At 44.7% G+C, this 19,483-nt stretch overlaps 2 protein-coding genes across 6 annotated transcripts in view; both read left to right on the top strand.

Moving 5' to 3' along the window:
- LOC147632723 (DEAD/DEAH box RNA helicase family protein) overlaps window positions 1–19,483 on the top strand; it is a 97,743-nt gene that overhangs the window by 30,912 nt on the left and 47,348 nt on the right. For 3 of the 5 annotated variants that reach the window (XM_086807551.1, XM_086807550.1, XM_086807554.1), the window contains 2 exons: window positions 6,081–6,193; window positions 13,679–13,905. In XM_086807551.1, the coding sequence (XP_086663677.1) occupies window positions 6,081–6,193; window positions 13,679–13,905 (340 nt within the window). Of the gene's footprint in view, window positions 1–6,080; window positions 6,194–13,678; window positions 13,911–19,483 lie in introns of all 5 variants that reach the window. The other 2 variants (XM_086807553.1, XM_086807552.1) reach the window with 1 other exon arrangement.
- Window positions 15,331–18,624, top strand: LOC147632724 (uncharacterized). Its single transcript, XM_086807555.1, has one exon. The coding sequence runs from the start codon at window positions 15,541–15,543 to the stop codon at window positions 15,997–15,999; it is 459 nt and encodes a 152-aa protein (XP_086663681.1). The 5' UTR covers window positions 15,331–15,540; the 3' UTR covers window positions 16,000–18,624.

The raw sequence follows: 19,483 nt of genomic DNA, 5'->3' as shown, positions 1-19,483 counted from the left end.
AGCAGAACTGTCCAGCGCCAGATTCTGTCCTGTCCGTACAGCTGTCCGTACAGTCGTACAAATCAGCATGTACTCCCCTGTGTGCAGCCAACATGTACCTTCAGTTCTACGCAGCCACTCCAAAAAGCACATGCGCCTCCTCTAGGGAAAGGCGCCTCTTTTGCCTTGTAGCCCTCCTTTTACCCCAAAAAGCACACGTGGCCCCAAATATAGCATAAGGGCCACGTTTCTTTAATGAAGGGCTTAATAAATGATTTTAAAGGTTTTTAAACCTTCAAAGCTAAAATTCCTTAGTCCCCTTTCACACATGGGGTTATCCACACATGGGCTTCCATCTTCACTCCCACCTGATGCCATTTCACACTGTCCACCATGTCCCCGTGCACATCTGCATCTTGTCCACAGAAAAACACAGGGTCGTAACACTTATCTTCTTCGGACTCTTGCACACTATGAGCTGTAGAGGAGGTGTTAGAATTTGTGCATCTCAGTGCTATATGGCTTTACCTATTATTGGGTATTTTAGTTATTTCTCCTAGAAGTCGTGAGCAGTCGGCCAGCTCACTCCCTTCACTATAAAAGGGTCCTCACATATTCACTTGATGTAATCCAATCCCAAGCACAAGTTCAACACTTTCTTGCTGGCTATTGCCATTGTAAAGCTTCATGCTATTATAAAAGGTGATCTTGTCCCGAAGCTCTCTCTCCTTTGCTCCCTCTTCTCTCTCTTGTTTTGTCTATGCTTCCGCCTGTGCGTACCCCAACACCCCTCAACTGGTATAAACTGAATATCCAAATAGGAATGCAAAAGCCTCATGTCTGTAACATCAAATGCATGTTGCAATTCAGCTATGAAAGCTGAAATTGGCTCCTCATCAAGGCCAATCACTAGCAAATCATCCACATAAAGGTTCAGGATTATGAAATCATCCCCTTGTTTGCGAACATAGAGGGTACTCTTAGTAGGGCTATTCTAAAAAATATGAGAGAGTAAGTACGCATGTATCTTCTGATACCAAGCACGAGGAGCCTATTTAAGGCCATAAAGTGCTTTACGCAATTTGTATACTTTATGCTCTGCACTTTTCTGAACAAAGCCAGGAGGCTGTGATTCATAAACCCCTTTATGCAAATCACCATTCAAAAATGCAGTTTTGACATCCAATTGATGTGCATTCTAACCTTTATGCGCAACCAATGCAACAATAGTGCGTATGGTGGTCATACGCGAAGTAGGCGCAAAAGTCTCATCATAGTCAATGCCCTCTAGTTGGGTATATCCTTCGGCTACTAAACGAGCCTCATAGTGATCAATGGAGCCAACATCTTTCTGAACAAAGCCAGGAGGGTGTGATATGTAAACCTCTTTATGCCAATCACCATTCAAAAATGCAGTTTTGACATCCAACTAATGCACATTCTAACCTTTATGTGCAGCCAATACGACAATAGTGCGTATGGTGGTCATACATGAATTAGGCGCAAATGTCTCATCATAGTCAATGCCCTCTCGCTGGGCATATCCTTTGGCGAATAAACGAGCCTTATAATGATCAATGGAGCCATCAAGCTTGCGTTTCAATTTGTACACCCACTTTGTGCCGATAGTACGCTTGCCTGCAGCAAGTCACATAACTCCCATGTAGCATTTTTTTCAATGGAGGCCAACTCCGAACGCATGGTTGTAACCCAATTATCATTCTCCAATGCATCAAAATGAGAAAGTGGCTCCTCATTACATGTGGTAGCAACAAGGGCTGTGTCATCAAAATGAGATGCATGTCGAGAGGTAGCGCGTGTACGATGTGGCATAAGTGTAGGTAACTTGTTGTCACGCAAAATGTCAATGAGCCAGCGGGGAACTCTCTGAGTCATGAATGGTTGCATCCTCTTCAACCAATGCATCGCCCATGGCATCCTGATCAAAGTGTGGCAGATCTTTAGCAATAAGAGGGAATGTTGGGCTGCTGATTTTGCTTATTTTAAGGAGCAACGAGAGGTTGATTTGGAGCCAAAGCAGGCTCAACAGGTTCAGCACCTCTACCAAATAATGGCAACAATGTATCAAAGACATTTGGGGCATCAATTGATGGCTGTAGCCTACATGAAAGCATAGATTGGGATGCATATTCATCAAAGATGAGATCTGTGGACACAATAATCCTCCTAGTGGAAGGTACATGCAACCTGTATCCCTTGCTCTCATTGCTGTACCCCACAAAAATACATTTCAATGCCTTTGCTTCAAGTTTATGTCTTTGCTATTGTGCTAGTACATGCATGTAAGTTAGACATCCAAAAGCACACATATGAGTGACCACAGGGATTCTGCCATTCCAAGCCTCATAAGCTGTCATAGATTTCAATGCTTTAATGGGGACAGTGGTTCAGCACATAATTGGCACACATGACCGCTTCAAGCCAAAATTTGGATGGCAAATCCTTGCTTTTAAGCATACATCTCCCTATTTCCATAAGTGTACGATTACAACGCTCAGTCACACCATTCTGCTGTGGTGTATAAGGAGTAGTACATTGATGAGAAATACCATGTGACTTGTAACATGCAGCGGAAGTATTCGTAATTAAGGATCCTGTCACACAAGTCTCACACCGTCTTCTGTATCCTGAGTTTCGCGAGTTAAGCAATCCACTTTTATGACTTCAAACTTTAAGAGATTTAGAGAGAGAGAGAGAAATTGTACACCGTATGGGGTCCCGAATTACCCAGTGAAGGGCCTCCTATCCCATTACCAGAATAGTATTTGCTTTATTACTTTGAAGAGACTGACTTTGGACTGACGATAAGCCAAACACAAGATCTCGGAGGACCAAGAGTCGGGCTGAACTATACACAGCTGTAGAAGCACCAATGATGACCAATCTCGAGCCTATGCACTCTTCCCAATGGAATGAGGGAAGGTTGCAAATCTGAGGCTGAGGTATGGTCTGATTGGGACTGTTTCTAGGCTGTGAATGAATGCTGAAATGAATATGAATGCTGAGTTTTATCTTCACCAAAGTGGCTGAAGTAAAACGATGAGTTGTATGCGAGTTGAAGGTATTAAATGCTGTAAAATATGAAAAAAATGCCAAATAAATGCTAATAAATATCCTAAAAATACTACATGCTATTTCAAGGCTTCTGCAATGGTCTATATGCAATGGATGAATGATATGCAATATGCATAGTGCTTTCTAATGCAAACCCTAAGGTTTCTACTGACTCTACATGCATGAATGATTCTCTCCAAGTGGGTTAAGGGACTTGATTGACTGACTGACTCACTATGGATGAGGAATGACCTACGTAGCTCGTGCCTGACATATCTTGGACTGAGGATTACAATGGGGTCACGACGTTCAACAATTATCATCCTGAATGGTACTAATACTGTTACAATGTTGCATTTATGATGATGAGCCAGTTTGTCACCATGCACTACAGTGCAGAGTGCATGTGACATGACTGCATAAAAGCTATAAACTCATGTGACGAATATTCTCCCCCTCGATCTGTATGCAATATCATGAGCTTATGGCTGCAAGCACTTTCAGCCTTAGGGAGAAACTGATGGAAAGTTGAAAATGCATTTGATTTAGCTTTCAAACCATACACCCAACAAAACCGAGTGTAATCGTCAATGAAAGTCATAAAGTACAGATGTCCTGCAAAAGATGATGCCCTCATAGGGCCACATGAATCACTATGTACGAGCTGCAATGGCCGAGTAGCTCGCACAATGCCATCCTTTGGAAAGGACTAACGATGCATCTTTCCCAATATACATCCCTGGCGTACATGCTTTTGTGGGAGCTGAATAGGTCCATAGACTGACGTTGTAAACGCATGAGAAGGGAAATTAACGTGACCAAACCGAGCATGCCATAGCTCAGTGTCACGGATAACTTGTGATGTGGAAGCAACTATAGCATCATCACAAGAATCACTACTCCTGTCATACATGTCAAGCTTGTAAAGGTCATTGCGCAATGTCCCATATAGCATAAGTGCATTAGAATTTGTTCCATCATAAATGGAGTAGTAATGATTAGAAAATTGGATTTTGAGACCAGCTTTTGCAAGTGCTGAGAGAGAAATAAGATCCTTGCGAATTGGAGGTACATATAAAGTATCTGCAAGAGTATACGTGTCCCCACTACATGATGTTAACTCCACATTGCCGATGCCTTTAATGGCATATGATGCATTATTAGCATACAAAACTGTACCACCTGACGGTGCATCTCTCAAGGTAGCAAACAACTTCTTGCACGAAGTGATGTGCTTTGTAGCACCTGAATCAAAATACTAATCAGCATCCTTAATGACAAACAAGAGGCACATGTGAGTGTTACGCATAGTTGTCAGGTAGGAAACAAAGGTACGAAAAAACGGTACCTGTACGAGACTTTTAAATTTTGAAAAATTAAGTTCGATTGAGGTACGGTCCGCTTTAAAAAACATTTGAAAAATAGATATTTGTACACTTTTGGCCATACTTTCAGACTTGGCACCATACCTTGAGTCCTCCTTTGCTTTTTCAGTACCTGAATTAAATCATGGCTCCATACGCTTCTTTACTTTTCATACTTTTAGACTGGGGGCCATACTTTTAGACTTGGCATCATACCCTCCTTTACTTTTTTAGTACCCGAAACAAATCATGCACCATACTCTCCTTTGGTTTTCATACTTTCAGACTGGAGACCTCATGCTTTTCTTTTCTTGTGGAGAGAGAGAAGGAGGGAGAGCCTAGGTAGTAGGCCCTAGAGACTCAAAGAGCTTGAGAGAGAGATGGGGCCCAAGCGACGAGAGAGAGAGAGAGAGAGAGAGAGAGAGAGAGAGAGAGAGAAATGAAATGAAATGAAATGATATATTAACGTCTTCAAAAGGCCAAAATGACCTATGAGACCAAAAAGGTTACAACAATTGGTGGATCTGATACAATGTCTGTGCAAGAAAAGCTAAAAACAACTAACTGAAACTGAAATAACTGTGAGAGAGAGAGAGAGCTGTAGTAACGTCTACTAGAGGCCGAACTCGACCTACGAGACAAATCAATTTACAACTGTCAATGTCTTCTGGATGTCTAGAAAAAAAAGGACAAAATGAACATGAAATAAACTATGAAAGTACTGAGCTAGTGGGGGGGTGTGATGGATGGAGCACTACTGCTAGAGGCTCAATATGCAACCTATATGCGCAGGGTATACAAGAATGCAATGCAGATCTGTCTAGCTCCAACCAGTACCATAATGGGGGTGTAATATGTGATACATAGGCGATGGCGAGGTAAAAATACCTCGGAGCATGATCTCTAGGTGTGAGTGTAAGTGGGCTAGCCGCTCCTGGATATGGTGCTGATGTCGAGCCCGTATTTTGTGATCTCCCTCTGATGTAGTCTAGGAGTCTGGTAGCCTGGTGCTCTCGGTCTCCGTTTGGCTGGGAGGTCCGTAGCGCGCTGAAGTGTAACCCCCTCCTATGTCAGGATAGGCACTGGGATAGATCTCTGGAAGAAATCAGTGAGCTGGAGCTGTCGCCCACCTCTCCCTGTGGTATGAGTCCGTAGCAGTGTCTCTCTGTGGCGCTGTGACTGGCCAAATCTGCGCTTGTCTGCGGACTCCATGATCTGGCGGAGTGAGGGATGTCCATTGAAGATGGTGGTGTATCTCTCTCTAATGACACTATATGCTCTGCATCTGCATACATAATGTTCCTCACTCTCAACCTCCTCCTGGCATAGTCTGCATATCCTCTCTGCTCTGGGGATCCGTGCTGCCCTACCTGCCTCAATCTCAAGTTGGTGTGATGACACTCTGAGCTGGCCCTAGAGAGCTTGAGAGTAGGTTTTAGAAATATACGCTAGCATGTTCATGTGTCTCTCATGTTATCACCTTCACTTTTGTGATCTTTCATGAACTTTTGGTGTTTAACCCTGAACTTGCACTGCGTTTTTCTATTGCCTGCATCAAAATGAAGCTAATGAGCAATTAAAGATTAATAAAAATATCAGTTTGTGGGTCATCATTGATGCCGACTCTCATAAGGTTCCTGATTGGCTCTTGCAATCTGACAGGTACGAAAGCTTCTGCAACATTATCCTCGGACTTATCTAAACTTTCTACAAGCAGGACAGATAGTTGAGGATGGTCAATATCTTACGTTTTTCGGCAAGATCATCTCCTCTAGGTAAAGCTTTACCTTGTTTAGAACTTTTGTGTTCAGCTTTTACTTCTAAAAGAACAAGTAGAGAGAATAACAAAGAAAACATCTATTTTTGGGCGCGCACACATTTATATACAAACAAACATAGAAAGATATATATATGTGCTTATACATACATACATATGCAAGTAAATATAGGTATTTATGTGTGTGTGTGTGTATGTATATCTATGTGTATATAACATATACATATACATATCTATGTATATACATATACTAAATGCATACTCTTGGCATGCGATATTGTGGCCAAGACAAATCTTATCGCCAGATCAGGCTATCCCATAGGCTGGTTGGTTTCCCTTAAGGATGAGACGTGCTAGGTTTTACAGAAATTGAATCACAAATTGGATTATTGGAAGCGTTCCACAAGGCCTCTGCATGTTCGACTCCGGATTGTTCAATCCATTCTTATGGCATATGTTCAGTTCTACTTGCCGCTTTTAGTTTGGACCAAGAAAGATGTTAACAGTTTCATGTCAAGAGATTTGGAATATCGATAAAAAGGCGCTCAAGCTATTGAAATATGAACTTGTTTGTATGCCTAAGATGCATGGTGGTTTGAATATTTTTAACATACATTATCATGTGTTGGCTAGAAAAGCCACTATGATTGCTGATTTTCAGCGACAAAAACAGCCATGGGCAATTATGCTAACCACCTTATGTGCAAATATGCAAACCGTGGCATGTCGCAATTGGATCTCTACACAATGGGACATTGTTCTTGGACTTTTTGATGGTGGTAAAGTACCGAGCGGTCCGTATTCCACCAGGCTTATTCAAGATTGGAAACATATCCTCTCACACTTGCATTGTTTTGGTAGGAATGCCGACAGTGGAAACTGTCTGGCTTTGGAAAGTATACACTGGAGTAGAGTCTTTGAGGAACCACTAGCATTATTTAAACCTTGAAAGGCTTTTTTTCTATCCACCAATCGATATGTACAGGATGTTATAGATACAAATGGACAGGTTCTCAGCTTTCCTCAAGCAAAACGTCAATATGATTTGGGCATGCATCACAGACCAATATGGCAAGAGATTCTACAGATAATGCAGTCTACACAACCTATCCTGCCGCTTAAATTTTAATGCACAAAACAGGTTGATGGATTGGAAATTAGATAGACAGATACCTTGGTTATAAGCCTATCTCATTTGATCAGTTGATTGCAGCTAGAGCATACAAGCTGATAATTCCTCCCCCATGGATAGCTGAGAATGCTAATCAGCTATGCGGGATATCTAAGCCATTGCGTTGGTGGAAAACATGCCTTTATAGAATTTGGAAAAATAAACTCCCTTTGAAATAGAGTCTTTCTGTGAAGATGCTTGGTTGGGATACTTCCTGTGGGTATACTACTGGCCAAGAGACACCACATTGTTATAGGTGCTATCATGCATGCGAAACGGTACCTCATTTGCTTTGGCAATGTCCGTCTTCTCGTGCTCTTCTTGATAGGATTTCTGGATATTTGAAGGCTCGTTTTCCTCGGCATCCTTTTTCCAAGAAATTCTGGCTTTTTGGCAGACATTCCAATGAATTATAAAACTACTCATAGTTACTTGCGTGGACAAGATTCTGGGCACTATGGACTCTCTGGCATGATAGAAATCAGTGAGTCTTTATCGATCGATCACTTGATACCTATACTTATTGTAGACGTTCTTTGCGTGAATCTCTCCAAGACTCTTATGCCTTGGGTGAGATCACTACTAGGCAATTAGATGTGTTTTTCCATCGTTTCTAGCTTGTCCTTCCTCATGGACAGCTATGCTTGTACCATACCTTGAGTAATTAATTAGATAGTGGTTTCACAAAAAAAAAGTATGTTTGTATTGATGTATGTTTGTATGTATTTATGTACACACACACAAAAAAAAAAAAATGCAAAACCAAAACCAAATAGTAAGTCAAAAGTTCTAAAAAACCTAGAAAACAGGCCCAATTTCCAATCAAAAACTAATGATTAATAGCAGCTAGATTTAGTAGTTAATTATCATTACTCTTAGCATATGCTTACCTGGATAATGTATGATTCTTCATCCTCTATGTTGAGCTCTTCTTGTGGTTTATGCTCCTTACTCGGTTCAAGAAGTTCAAGCTTATACATCAAATGTGTGAGGGTTTAATTGCCCTTTTTGTGTACTAACAAGCAAAATGTTCCCTCCCCCATAGGCCTTGCACTAGGTTGATGCCTCCTTCCCCTTGATGATGTCTCATATTCCACTAGACCAAGAGCTTTCTTAATGTCATTGATATTACTAGTGACACGCTCAATAAAAACCCGATATGGCTTGGTTCTCTTTTATGCATCCGGAAGTCTCTTGCGACACAACACCAAAAACTTGTATAAGTGGTGCTCCTCAGTGTTCACCTTCTCCTCTCCCTCTCCCCATCAAACTCCCTTCTTGTCAACCTCTTTGCCCTCTTCATGCTTGATTTCTTCTGCTCCTTCTTCTTGCCTGCCGCTTTTTCACTTAAGTTTACCTCCTTTGGTCTTCTTTTCACCTCCTTTAATGTCTTCTTTCTCCTTCATCATAGACTCTTTCACACTCTCATGGCTCTGCTTGAGCTCCTCTTTCCTCTTGTCACACTCAAGCCGAAGCACTAGGTACACCCTCTGCACATCATCAACGCTCTTTGGATGCTCCGTCTCAACCTTTGGCTTGTAGAAGAAAATTTTTTTTCCCTTTTCCAGAACGTTGACTTGTGAAGAGCCGTGATCACTACTTTCTTCTTGCTTTTTGTTGTCCATATTTGCTTGACTTGGAGCTCCCTCACCAGTCTCCAAGTTCGTGTGTATTTATGCGCACACACACACACACATATGTGTGTGTATTTATGTGCACACACACACACACACACACACACACATTTTCACACGCACGCACGCACACACGCATGCGCGCGCACTTTTTTTTTGGGGGTAAAAAGCTATGTTCTATTGCTTCATTGTACAAAGTAAGAAGCCCTCAAAAAAGAGGCAGTCATAGAAGTTGAAAGCATTGGAAAAACAAATCCTATTGGCTATCATCGATCTGATCCACATACACACACACACACACACTCTCTCTCTCTCTCTCTCTCTCTCTCTCTCTCTCTCTCTCTCGCTCTTTAAAAAAGAGAGTAAAAAACTAGTTTTCTATTACCAAGGAGCAATGCACATGGGGAGGATGTATTTCAGAGCGAAGTCATCCAATGAAGAAAGCTAGAAACAACGGAAAAAAACCTCAAACTGTCGGGTATCAATAGCCTCCAGCTGTCGGCAGTCATGTAGGGATTGGTGAAGATTGGCACGAAAGAAAGCATAAGCATCTAGAGAAGGCTATTGAAACATAACATGGTTCCTAGCCTTCCAAATAGTCCAAAGTTTCTTGTATCTCATCTAGATCATGAAAGTGTCAAATTCAATTGGGTATGATCATCAAGTTGCCAATCATGAAGTTGTGTGCGTGCGCACACACACGTACACATGTATGTATGTATGTATGTATATATGTAGATAAATGTGTGTGTGTGTGTGTGTGTGTGTGTTCTTGGAAAAAAGAGGCACATCGCTATGGCAAGATGTCACCGTTCCATGTTATGTGATGAGACAGTGCTTCATTTGCTATGGTATCGTGATTTCTCTTGTGCCCTTTTGGACAGATTGTCAAGGCATCTTTGCATGCGATTCCCGGGAGCGTAATTTGGGAAGACATTCTGGCTTTTCGCTTAGATTCCACAACGATATACCAAGTTGGGCGTATTCTTTGCGTGGACTACTTTTTGGGCACTGTGGACAATATGGCAAAATAGAAATCAGATGCATTATGGACACATTCCTCTTGATCAATACGACTACTGCCGACACTTGTTGAGACAGTCTCTGCATGATTGCCGAAACTTGCAACAAATAGACGACCAACAATACATGGCCTTCTTTGACTACTTCTAGGCAGTCACATCGCTAGCCCGTACATAGGGGCCTCAGTTGTATCATGATGTTTTGTTTGCGGGTTTTCACCTCGCAATTAGATTTCCCACTTGTAATTTAAGAATTACTAAAAAAAAAGTGTGTGTGTGTGTGTGTGTGTGTGTGTGTGTACATGCACGCGCGCACACATACTTTTTTTTTTTGGGTGAAATCCACTGTTTCATTATAATTAAAATGTACATGCATGGCTGTCCCAGAGTGGGACAACCAGTATCAAAAAGCTAAAAACAGTGATAAAACACTTCCAGCTGAGGCAAGGAAAGCTGCCCAAGGAAATGAGCATCTTGGAGAGACTGAAGCAAAGAACAACGAAAATAAGCATAAACATCCACCGAGGTATGCTGAAATAACTGGGTGTTCCGTGAATGATATACAGTCCACAGAGCCCAGTAATGGCACCAAGAGAAGAACTGAGCATAATCAGGGAGGGAAGCAAATCTACCAAAGAGCCAGAAATGCCTGCCAAAAGTGAGGCTAGGAAAACGAGCATGGAGCAGAGCTGTCAGACGAGCAAAAAAATCATGAATAGTAGGATAGGCTCATAAAAGATGGAGCACAGTCTCACGTGGATTTCACATTGTGAAGTTTTCGTCCGAGTTGCGACCAGTTGATATGTGCTTATTCTTTCTATCGTTAGCGGTGCATTTGCCCTATCAACTACTTATTTGCTGTACTAATTCTTTCTATTTGCTACTTCCCTTAGTGCTAGGCTTCATTATGGCTAAGTCTGTCGTGCATCTCCGGAGGTTTGACAGAAACTCAGTACGAAGGGCTTTGTGTGAATATATGCTCTTATGTGTGTGTGTGTGTGGAGTGCATGTGTGAGAGCATATCTTGATATAGAGTTCTACACCCACTATTGGGCACTGATGACGTTAGTGGGGATGTCGTAGTATCTAATCTTGTGGGTTAACTACCATGAATATATAACATGCACGTTCCTGAAAGGTGAATTTCGGCATGTTCCTGGATTCATCTAGGTATACATAGTCTCACGTGGATGCGAACAAGTCAGACAAACTGATGAAACAATCCGCCTGGCAGCCAACAGAGAACCCATTGGGAGTGCGTCCACCAAACACCGCCAAAAGAAAACCCGTTGCTTCAAAGGAAGTTTACTTTTCCAGATGCGATGAAGACAAGTCTTCCACCATGCAAGAGACTTGTCGAAGCACCATAGCCGATTACCATGCTCTTGAATCCATGGCTCCGGGAGAAGAATGCAATAGGCATTTTTAGCTGTCAGATCCGCAAAGGAGGAGGAGGAATAACCTGGGAGCCCACGATCAACCCTCCAATCTAGGAGTGGCACAGTAGAGAACAATGGCGGAACCGGCTGAAACATCTGCAGCATAGTAATAATAGCATGCCAAACAGGCCGATGGTGCATACCCAAATGATGACGCCTCCTGGCTTGAGGGAAAGAGAGGGTGCAACCCCTTTCATCGGTCACATCAGCCACGGTACACATTCCCTTGCAATGAAGAAAATAAGTTTTTCGTGGTTGAGAAAGGGCTGATGGGCAATCAAAAACACTGCTCCAGTGTATGCTTTGCTGCAAAAGGGTGTTACCAGGATCCGGAGGGTGACCTGACCATTGCAAATAAGAGAGTAATTGTTGCCAGTCGTGAAGCAGACGAGTAGAAAAGGGACAACCAGGAACGTGTCCCTGAAAATACCCAAATATGACATCCTGTATACTAGGGGTCCAATGCCCAAAAGCACCTGTCCGGAGGGAGGCCAACATACTAGAAAGCATAAGTGTCCAAGGTTTCTGCTGCTCCACAAATGTCAATAAGAGCGTTGCCTTCCTCGCCAATACATGAAAATGAATATCAAGAATGTTCAAGTCCCCATGCATTTTTTGGCATACATACATGCATCTCCGGAGGTTTGATAGAAACTCAATACGAAGGGCTTTGTGTGAATATATGCTCTCGTGTGTGTGTGTGTGTGTGTGTGGAGTGCGTGTGTGAGAGCATATCTTGATATAGAGTTCTACACCCACTATTGGGCATTGATGACGTTAGTGGGGATGTCGTAGTATCTAGTCCATACTATGCATAATGGAGTTGATAGTTATATAGTCTTGTGGGTTGACTACCATGAGTATATAACATGCACGTTCCTAAAAGGTGAATTTGGACATGTTCCTAGATTCATCTAGGTATATATACATACATAATTATATCGGAGTAAAGGAACCGCTTTACGGTCCGTTTTAGTGCGCCACAGACATTCCATCGCTTTAGACGTGAATCGATCAATATCTGTAGAGGACTAATGAATGAGAGGCAAATGGAACTGGACATACGCCATAATGATAGACTGAACAATCCGAAGGCGAACATGAAGTGGCCAAGTAGAAAGTTTCCAATAATCAAGCTTATGAAGCACCAAAGAAATATGCCATCCAATGGGGTATCCCAAATGCTGCACCACCTGATCTGGAGGAATCAAAAGACCCGGCCACAACAATTTATGCTAGTCACGCCCCTTCAAAGCCAAGAGCTCCTGCTACCAAACCATACAGGTCAAGGGCATGCACACACACATACACATATACCCTCCCAACACACACATACACACACACACACACACACGTATGTTTATATACATATATGTACATACTTACATATATATATATATATATATGTATGTATGTATGTTAATATATATATATATATATGTGTGTGTGTGTGTGTGTGTGTACATATAAATGTATGTGTGTGTGTATATGTACGTATGCATATGTATATATATATATTTACATCTATGTTGTACGAATATAAATGCACACGTAGAGGCGTATACATATCTATATATATATATGTGTGTGTGTGTGCGTGCGTGCATGCTAGAATCATTATTTTGTTCTACTAAGCTGCTTTGAAGGATTTGGCACAAGGGAAGGGGTACATACAGATACACACAAAAAGTGTGTAGGTATACATGAATAAATGTGCACACACACATGTACACATACATAATACATATAAAAATAGATGTCATAGCATGTAGTGGATGATTTTGAGCCGTTTTAAGGAGACTCGTGGAAATATCTAATATCCTAAATTTTTGACTGTTGCATACAGCCACGCACAGCGGCCCATTTTCCCACCCACTCATCCACCCACATGTGCGCACACATGTAGACATGTGGATGTGCGGGTACATGTGTAACACACATAGGTATGCATCTATGTGTGTAAGCCTGTTGACTTTTATCTTTGTGCTCTTGTAACCACCTTTCATATCTCCAAGTGTTTGTGAGATACTTGGGTGACTTGCTTAAGAAGATACTGGCATTAACATCTGATGCTCTTATGTTGTGGGACAGGAAAAAAGGTGTGTGTGTGGGGGGAGAGAGAGAGAGAGAGCCATGCCGAGGTTTGGAAATGTAACTTGAGGCGAAAGTTGAAGCACAAAGATCTCATTTCTCGTTTTTTTATGTGTAATTTTGCAGGGGTCACAGCGCAGCCAGCTTAGGAATCCTTGAAGTACTTGTTGCAAGTGCAAGGAGTCAAAGTTCTGGGTCACCACCACTTGAAGCAACTGAAGTTGTTTATGCAGGGAAAAACACAGTGATTCTGCATATCAAGAAGTTTTTTAGAGGAGCCCGTTTTGCTAGCAAGTGGTTTCTTAATAAAATGGTGGAAAAGTATCCTCTGGGAGCGTATGCTGCAGTCAGTGGTAAGGTCGGTGTGTTTAATTGGCATAGAAGGATGAGTTCTTCCTTAGTAATTTGCTGTTTCTTTTTTATAAAGATTTTCCCTAGAGCTATGGCGGCTATGTGCACGAAGAATCATGTCCCTCCTGCATCTTTAGATGTACCCTCCCATTGGTGCACCCACATTAATGGATCTTCTAAACCTTGTTTGCAAAGTTTAAAACAATACAACCAATGAAGAAGTGATAAGTGTAGAGAATTCTTCTTACAATGTGATTAAAGCATAGTCACAGGGAATGGCCATTTATAGACTCGGGAATGTTGGGGATGGCAGCATCTTCCCGTTCCCATTCCCGCCCCATGTCACTCTATAGTCACAAGGAATGGCCATTCTCAATCTTTTCCGTCCCCGTTCCCCGTCCCCATTTCGCGTCCCATGTGACTATGGATTAAAGCCTGCATTTACATACATACGACCAGCAAACTGACAAGAGAGAGAGGGAAAAAATCTACTGCCTGCTGCCCCCTTCTGTACGACCAGCAATCTCACTTGCTGTATGGCTGCGCCAAGAGAGAGGGAAAGCTAGAACAAGTCGGCCTGTAGAGAGAGAAAAAGCTGCTGCTGCCCGCCTCCCCTCTTATGCGCATCCTGCACCTCCTGCTTTTAAAGGAGTCAACCAGCCCCTGAAATAGGTGTGTTTTTTCCCCTTTTGGCCAAAAGTGACGACCAGCCCAAAATAGCTGTGTTTTTTCCCATTTTTGGCCAAAAGTGACTGCATAGCCAAAAATATCAACTTATGTGCTTTTTTCCCAGCTTGTCGGTCAAGACTCCTCTAGGGGCCTCCTTTTGGTTCACATATGCATGTCCAGAAAGTGCTAATTCCGGGAACAATTAAGGATGTGTGAGCCTGTCGCCTTAAAAATCAAACCAACAAATAAAATCCCTTGTAGTTCAAACTTTGTTGCCATCTTTCAGGTCAAACTTTGCTGGTAAGTGCTCCAGCTTTATTATGTGGAAAACCCCCATTCACACCTTGGTTCCAGACAGTGTGTGAAACATTGTTCAAGACTGGTGAAAGAACCAAATTGGTGACACACTGGGTCTTTTGAAGACGTTTAATATAACTTTCTTTCTGCGCCAGCCTCCTCTGCACCCCCTCCCGCCAGCCCCTCGCCCCCCTCTGTGCCAGACCCCTCTGCCCCCCCTCCCGCCAACAACCCCCTCTGCGCCAGCCCCCCTCTGCCCCTCGCCCCCCTCTGTGCCCCCTCCCGCCAGCCCCTCGCCCCCCTCTGTGCCAGCCCCCGCTAGCAACCCCCTCTGCGCCAGCCCTCCCTCCCGCCCTCTCTCCCGCCAGCCCCCCTACCCCCCCCCCCCCCCTCTCTCTCTCTCTCCCACCTACGCATCCCCTCCCACCTCTCTCTCTCCCCACTGCCCACCTCTCTCTCTCTCTCTCTCTCTCTCTCTCTCTCTCCCCCCGTCGCCTGCACATCCCCTCCTCGTCGCTTCGTTTTGGTCGCCACCTGTGCTGCTACTGCCGCCATGTGAAGCCCTAGCCCAATCCAGGTTATGTTCGCGACGCTTTCCCCACCGACCCTTGCTCAGGCCTCCAAGGCAACAACATAAGTGTTAGGGTTCTATCTCTCCGAGGTACATCGACATGGCCAAGGGTGCAAGCAAAGAGGAGATGGTCAAAATGGAAGATAAGCTGAACATCTCCATCAGAGAAAACAAGAAGACGGCGGACTCCGCCATCAACAACATCATCAACCGACTTTCCAAAGTCGAGAAGGAGATCGAAGCTTTACAAAAAGAGAAGGAAGCTTGGAAAAGGGAGAAGGAGACTTGGGAGAAGGAGAGGGAGAAAGAGAAGGAAGGAGGGAAGAAGGAGAAAGAAGCATGGAAAGAGAAGAAAAAGGGATGGAAGAAGGAACAGGACACTATGAAGGAGGAAATCGACATCCTCAAAGCGGAGGTGATCTCTCTACGGGACCGACCACCACGGGAGGAGGGGGAGATTGTGGAAGTTGACAAAGAGGCCATCAAAGAGGAACTCACCAAGGCAGTCACCAAGAGCCTAGAAGGTAAGATGGAGGCAACGGGGGAGGGTTGGGTATAGGTGGGGAAGAGGAACATCAAAAAGGAAGTGAAAGAGGATGCCCAAAACGAAGGGCTCCAAATCGTCAACACCACCATTCAGGGGGAGCGGATGCGACATGCTCGTAGACTCAATGTGAGAGTCACGGGGATTCCCGAGGTAGCCGACTCTACCCCCGAGGGGAATGGGCGGACACTATGCACACAACTTGGATACTCACATGAGGGACCCCCCCCCTTCCTCAAAGCTTAAAGGGCCGGGACAAACATGACAAAGAAGAGAGCTCTCATCATACAGTTTCGAGATGCGGAGACACGCACCATCTTCATGAGGAAGAGGGTCATACTAGGAGGCTTAGAGGGAGCTCCTATTTTCTTGGATGATGATCTCATGAGGATGGAGCTAGAGCATAGGAGAGCTTGCATGCCACGAGTCTTACACGCGAGGAGAGAAGGCAAGAAGGCCTTCTATCGAGATGGTCGGGTCATCATTGAAGGCAAGAAGGCCTTCTATCGAGATGGTCAGGTCATTTTTGATGGCCTTCTTGGATGATGATCTCACGAGGATGCAGCTAGAGCATAGGAGAGCTTGCATGCCACGAGTCTTACACGTGAGGAGAGAAGGCAAGAAGGCCTTCTATCGAGATGGCCTTCTTGGATGATGATCTCACGAGGATGCAGCTAGAGCATAGGAGAGCTTGCATGCCACGAGTCTTACACGCGAGGAGAGAAGGCAAGAAGGCCTTCTATCGAGATGGTCGAGTCATCATTGATGGCCGGCCCATGGATTAGCGGTTTGGGGCCTATGGGACATAGACCAGGCCACTGACAGAGCTACACATGGCAGTATGGAACTGTAATGGTTCACTACGGGTGCAGCCTGGACGACTGGAGCATGTTATGGTGAGGAGAGACATCATACTTCTGACAGACACACATCAGAGCCCAGAGAGAGGGCTACCTCGAGTAGAGGGATTCCAGTGGGAGTCAGCATACAGGAGGACCACACGCCAGGGTACCTCGAGAGGGTCGGGGAAGAGTAGCAGTTCTATTCAAACGGGAGCTACAGGGGAGACTGAGAGTGGTAGCACAGGATCCAGAGGCCAGATACATGTGGATCAGCTTACATCTCTCACGGGACAGGGTTATATACATAGCCCTATGTTACTTTCATCCATCAGGATCCTCCTATGTCATTACAGAGGACATGCCACAGGAGGAGGAGACAGGAGCCTCGCCATACACTTGTCTGTCAGAGGAGATTATGCATTATTCTACACTAGGGGAGGTATTTCTTACGGGTGACTTCAATGCCCACACACAGAGCAGACAGTGTGAGGTGTATGACTATGATGACATGGAGATCCTCCACCCTGTGGATCCAGAGGAGATAGGGGCTAGTCGGGCATCAGAGGACACTGGACTAGACAAAACACATTATGGGGACCACTTACTAGAGTTGGGAGCCAGGCACCGTCTCGTTATTTATAACGGGATGCTACAGTGGCCAAGATCAGGAGGGCTGACATGCTTCCCACATGGGAGTCATACACGGACCGGAGGCACAGTGGTAGACTACATTATGGGGTCTTTGAAGGCATCACAGCTTGTCACCTCATTCTCCATCCCACCTCGTCCTATTGGGGCAAATCATACATACTTGGCATTTTCACTAGCCGGATCACCAGTATCACCAGCCCCCCACATACCGACGCCACACACTACCATCTACTTCACACATGACATGGCAGACATATACACTGGCAGAGTAGAGAATGGGCTCTTACTCATGGATCTCCTCGCACTTATGGATACCATTACAACCCAGCTGGCATCACTCCTACACACGGCTGCATTACAGAGCTTCCGACATCGTGTCCACTCAGGAGAGCCTGCGAGATCTGGGACTATGCCCCACAACAGATGGTATGATGACGAGTGCATACAGAGAGCCCTATACTCACGGCTCCGCATACAGAGAGCCTTGGGAGCCATCATAGAGCAGGAGTCGAGGAGAGATGAGGAGACTTACTCACCACAAAAGGCGGGCCTTCGCTGAGATATAGGAGCTAGAGATCTTCCATTTCTTCATGAGTAGAGATAGCCCTATCTCATGGCAGCACTTCAGAGAGCCCCGGACACCGACACCCATTGCAAACCCACAGACATGGCACACATGCAGAGGGCCTATACCACGCCCCACAGCAGCCACCTATACCTAAGTCCACAGGAGCCTCGACCTACCACAGCTAGCTTCTTTACCCACTCGATGGTAAAGGAAGCTATCCGCCGCCTACAACATGGATGGGCCGCCGACCATATGGGCCTACAGGGTGAGCATCTCATATATGCAGTAGATTCTTTGGCTCCTTTTCTTGCACACGTGTTTAACAGGGCACTAGCAGAGGGTTTGCCTGCAGAGTGGACGATGCACACCATTGTGCCGATCCACAAAACAGGGGATATGCTCGATCCGAGCAACTACAGGACGGTTATGGTTGGCCACGTGTTGGCCAAACTCTATGGTGCAGTGTTGGAGCAAGAGCTTAGCTTATATGCTGAGCGAGTAGGTTTACGCTCATTAGGGCAAGCAGGCTTCAGGAGAGCTTTCTCTACCACTGACCATGTATTCACTTTGAGATGTATGATTGATCAGGCCAGAGTGAGGAAGAGAAAGCTCTATTGCTGCTTTGTGGATTTCCACAAGGCATTTGACACAGTACCACGAGAGAGGCTCTTTCAGCGCCTGCAGTCTCTTGGCATACCAGCAGATATGACATGGGGCATCTATGCATTATATGAGCAGGTTTCTGGGCGAGTCAGATGCCCAGGAGGTATGTCCGAGACTATTGCTAGCACCATTGGTGTGAAGCAAGGATGCCCACTTTCCCCCACGCTATTTGGGTTATACATTGATGAGGTGGCTGACTTCATTACACGGGGAGGCGGAGATGGAGTTGATCCAGCAGGTACCTCAGTACATATTATGCTTTATGCTGATGATATTGTATTAGTGTCTGAGTCTCCAAGAGGTCTACAGAAGCGTCTACATGCACTCGATGATTTCTGCACACAGAGGGGTCTTACAGTGAACCTTGGGAAAACCAAGGTTATGGTCTTTCATACATCGAGACAGGGCAGGAGTCAGATAACATTCACTCTCGCAGGACGACAGGTGGAGGTGGTGACATCATACGTGTACCTAGGGGTTACCCTCTCTGCAGCAGCCACACGCTTCACCATGGGTTTAGCAGCCGGAGCTAGATTGACACGGGGATATGCAACATTGGCTATGCTAGAGAGACAGTGCCACCAGGCGCATTTTCAGGAGCCCCGGACGAAGGGGTGGCTATTTGACACATTAGTCACACCGGCACTGATGTATGGAGCAGCAGTATGGGCGCCAGGCCTTGCTACCCATTGGTGGACACAGATAGAGAGACCACACGCCCTCATGATGGCACGCATGATACGCAGCAAACCGTCAGTACCTCATGACATTATTC

The sequence above is a fragment of the Cibotium barometz genome, chromosome 13 (assembly GCF_041138505.1).
Source record: "Cibotium barometz isolate CiBa-2024 chromosome 13, ASM4113850v1, whole genome shotgun sequence".
Taxonomy (NCBI): Eukaryota; Viridiplantae; Streptophyta; class Polypodiopsida; order Cyatheales; family Cibotiaceae; genus Cibotium; species Cibotium barometz.
Note: the sequence above shows the minus strand (reverse complement) of the source record. Positions and strands in the feature narration are given on the sequence as shown.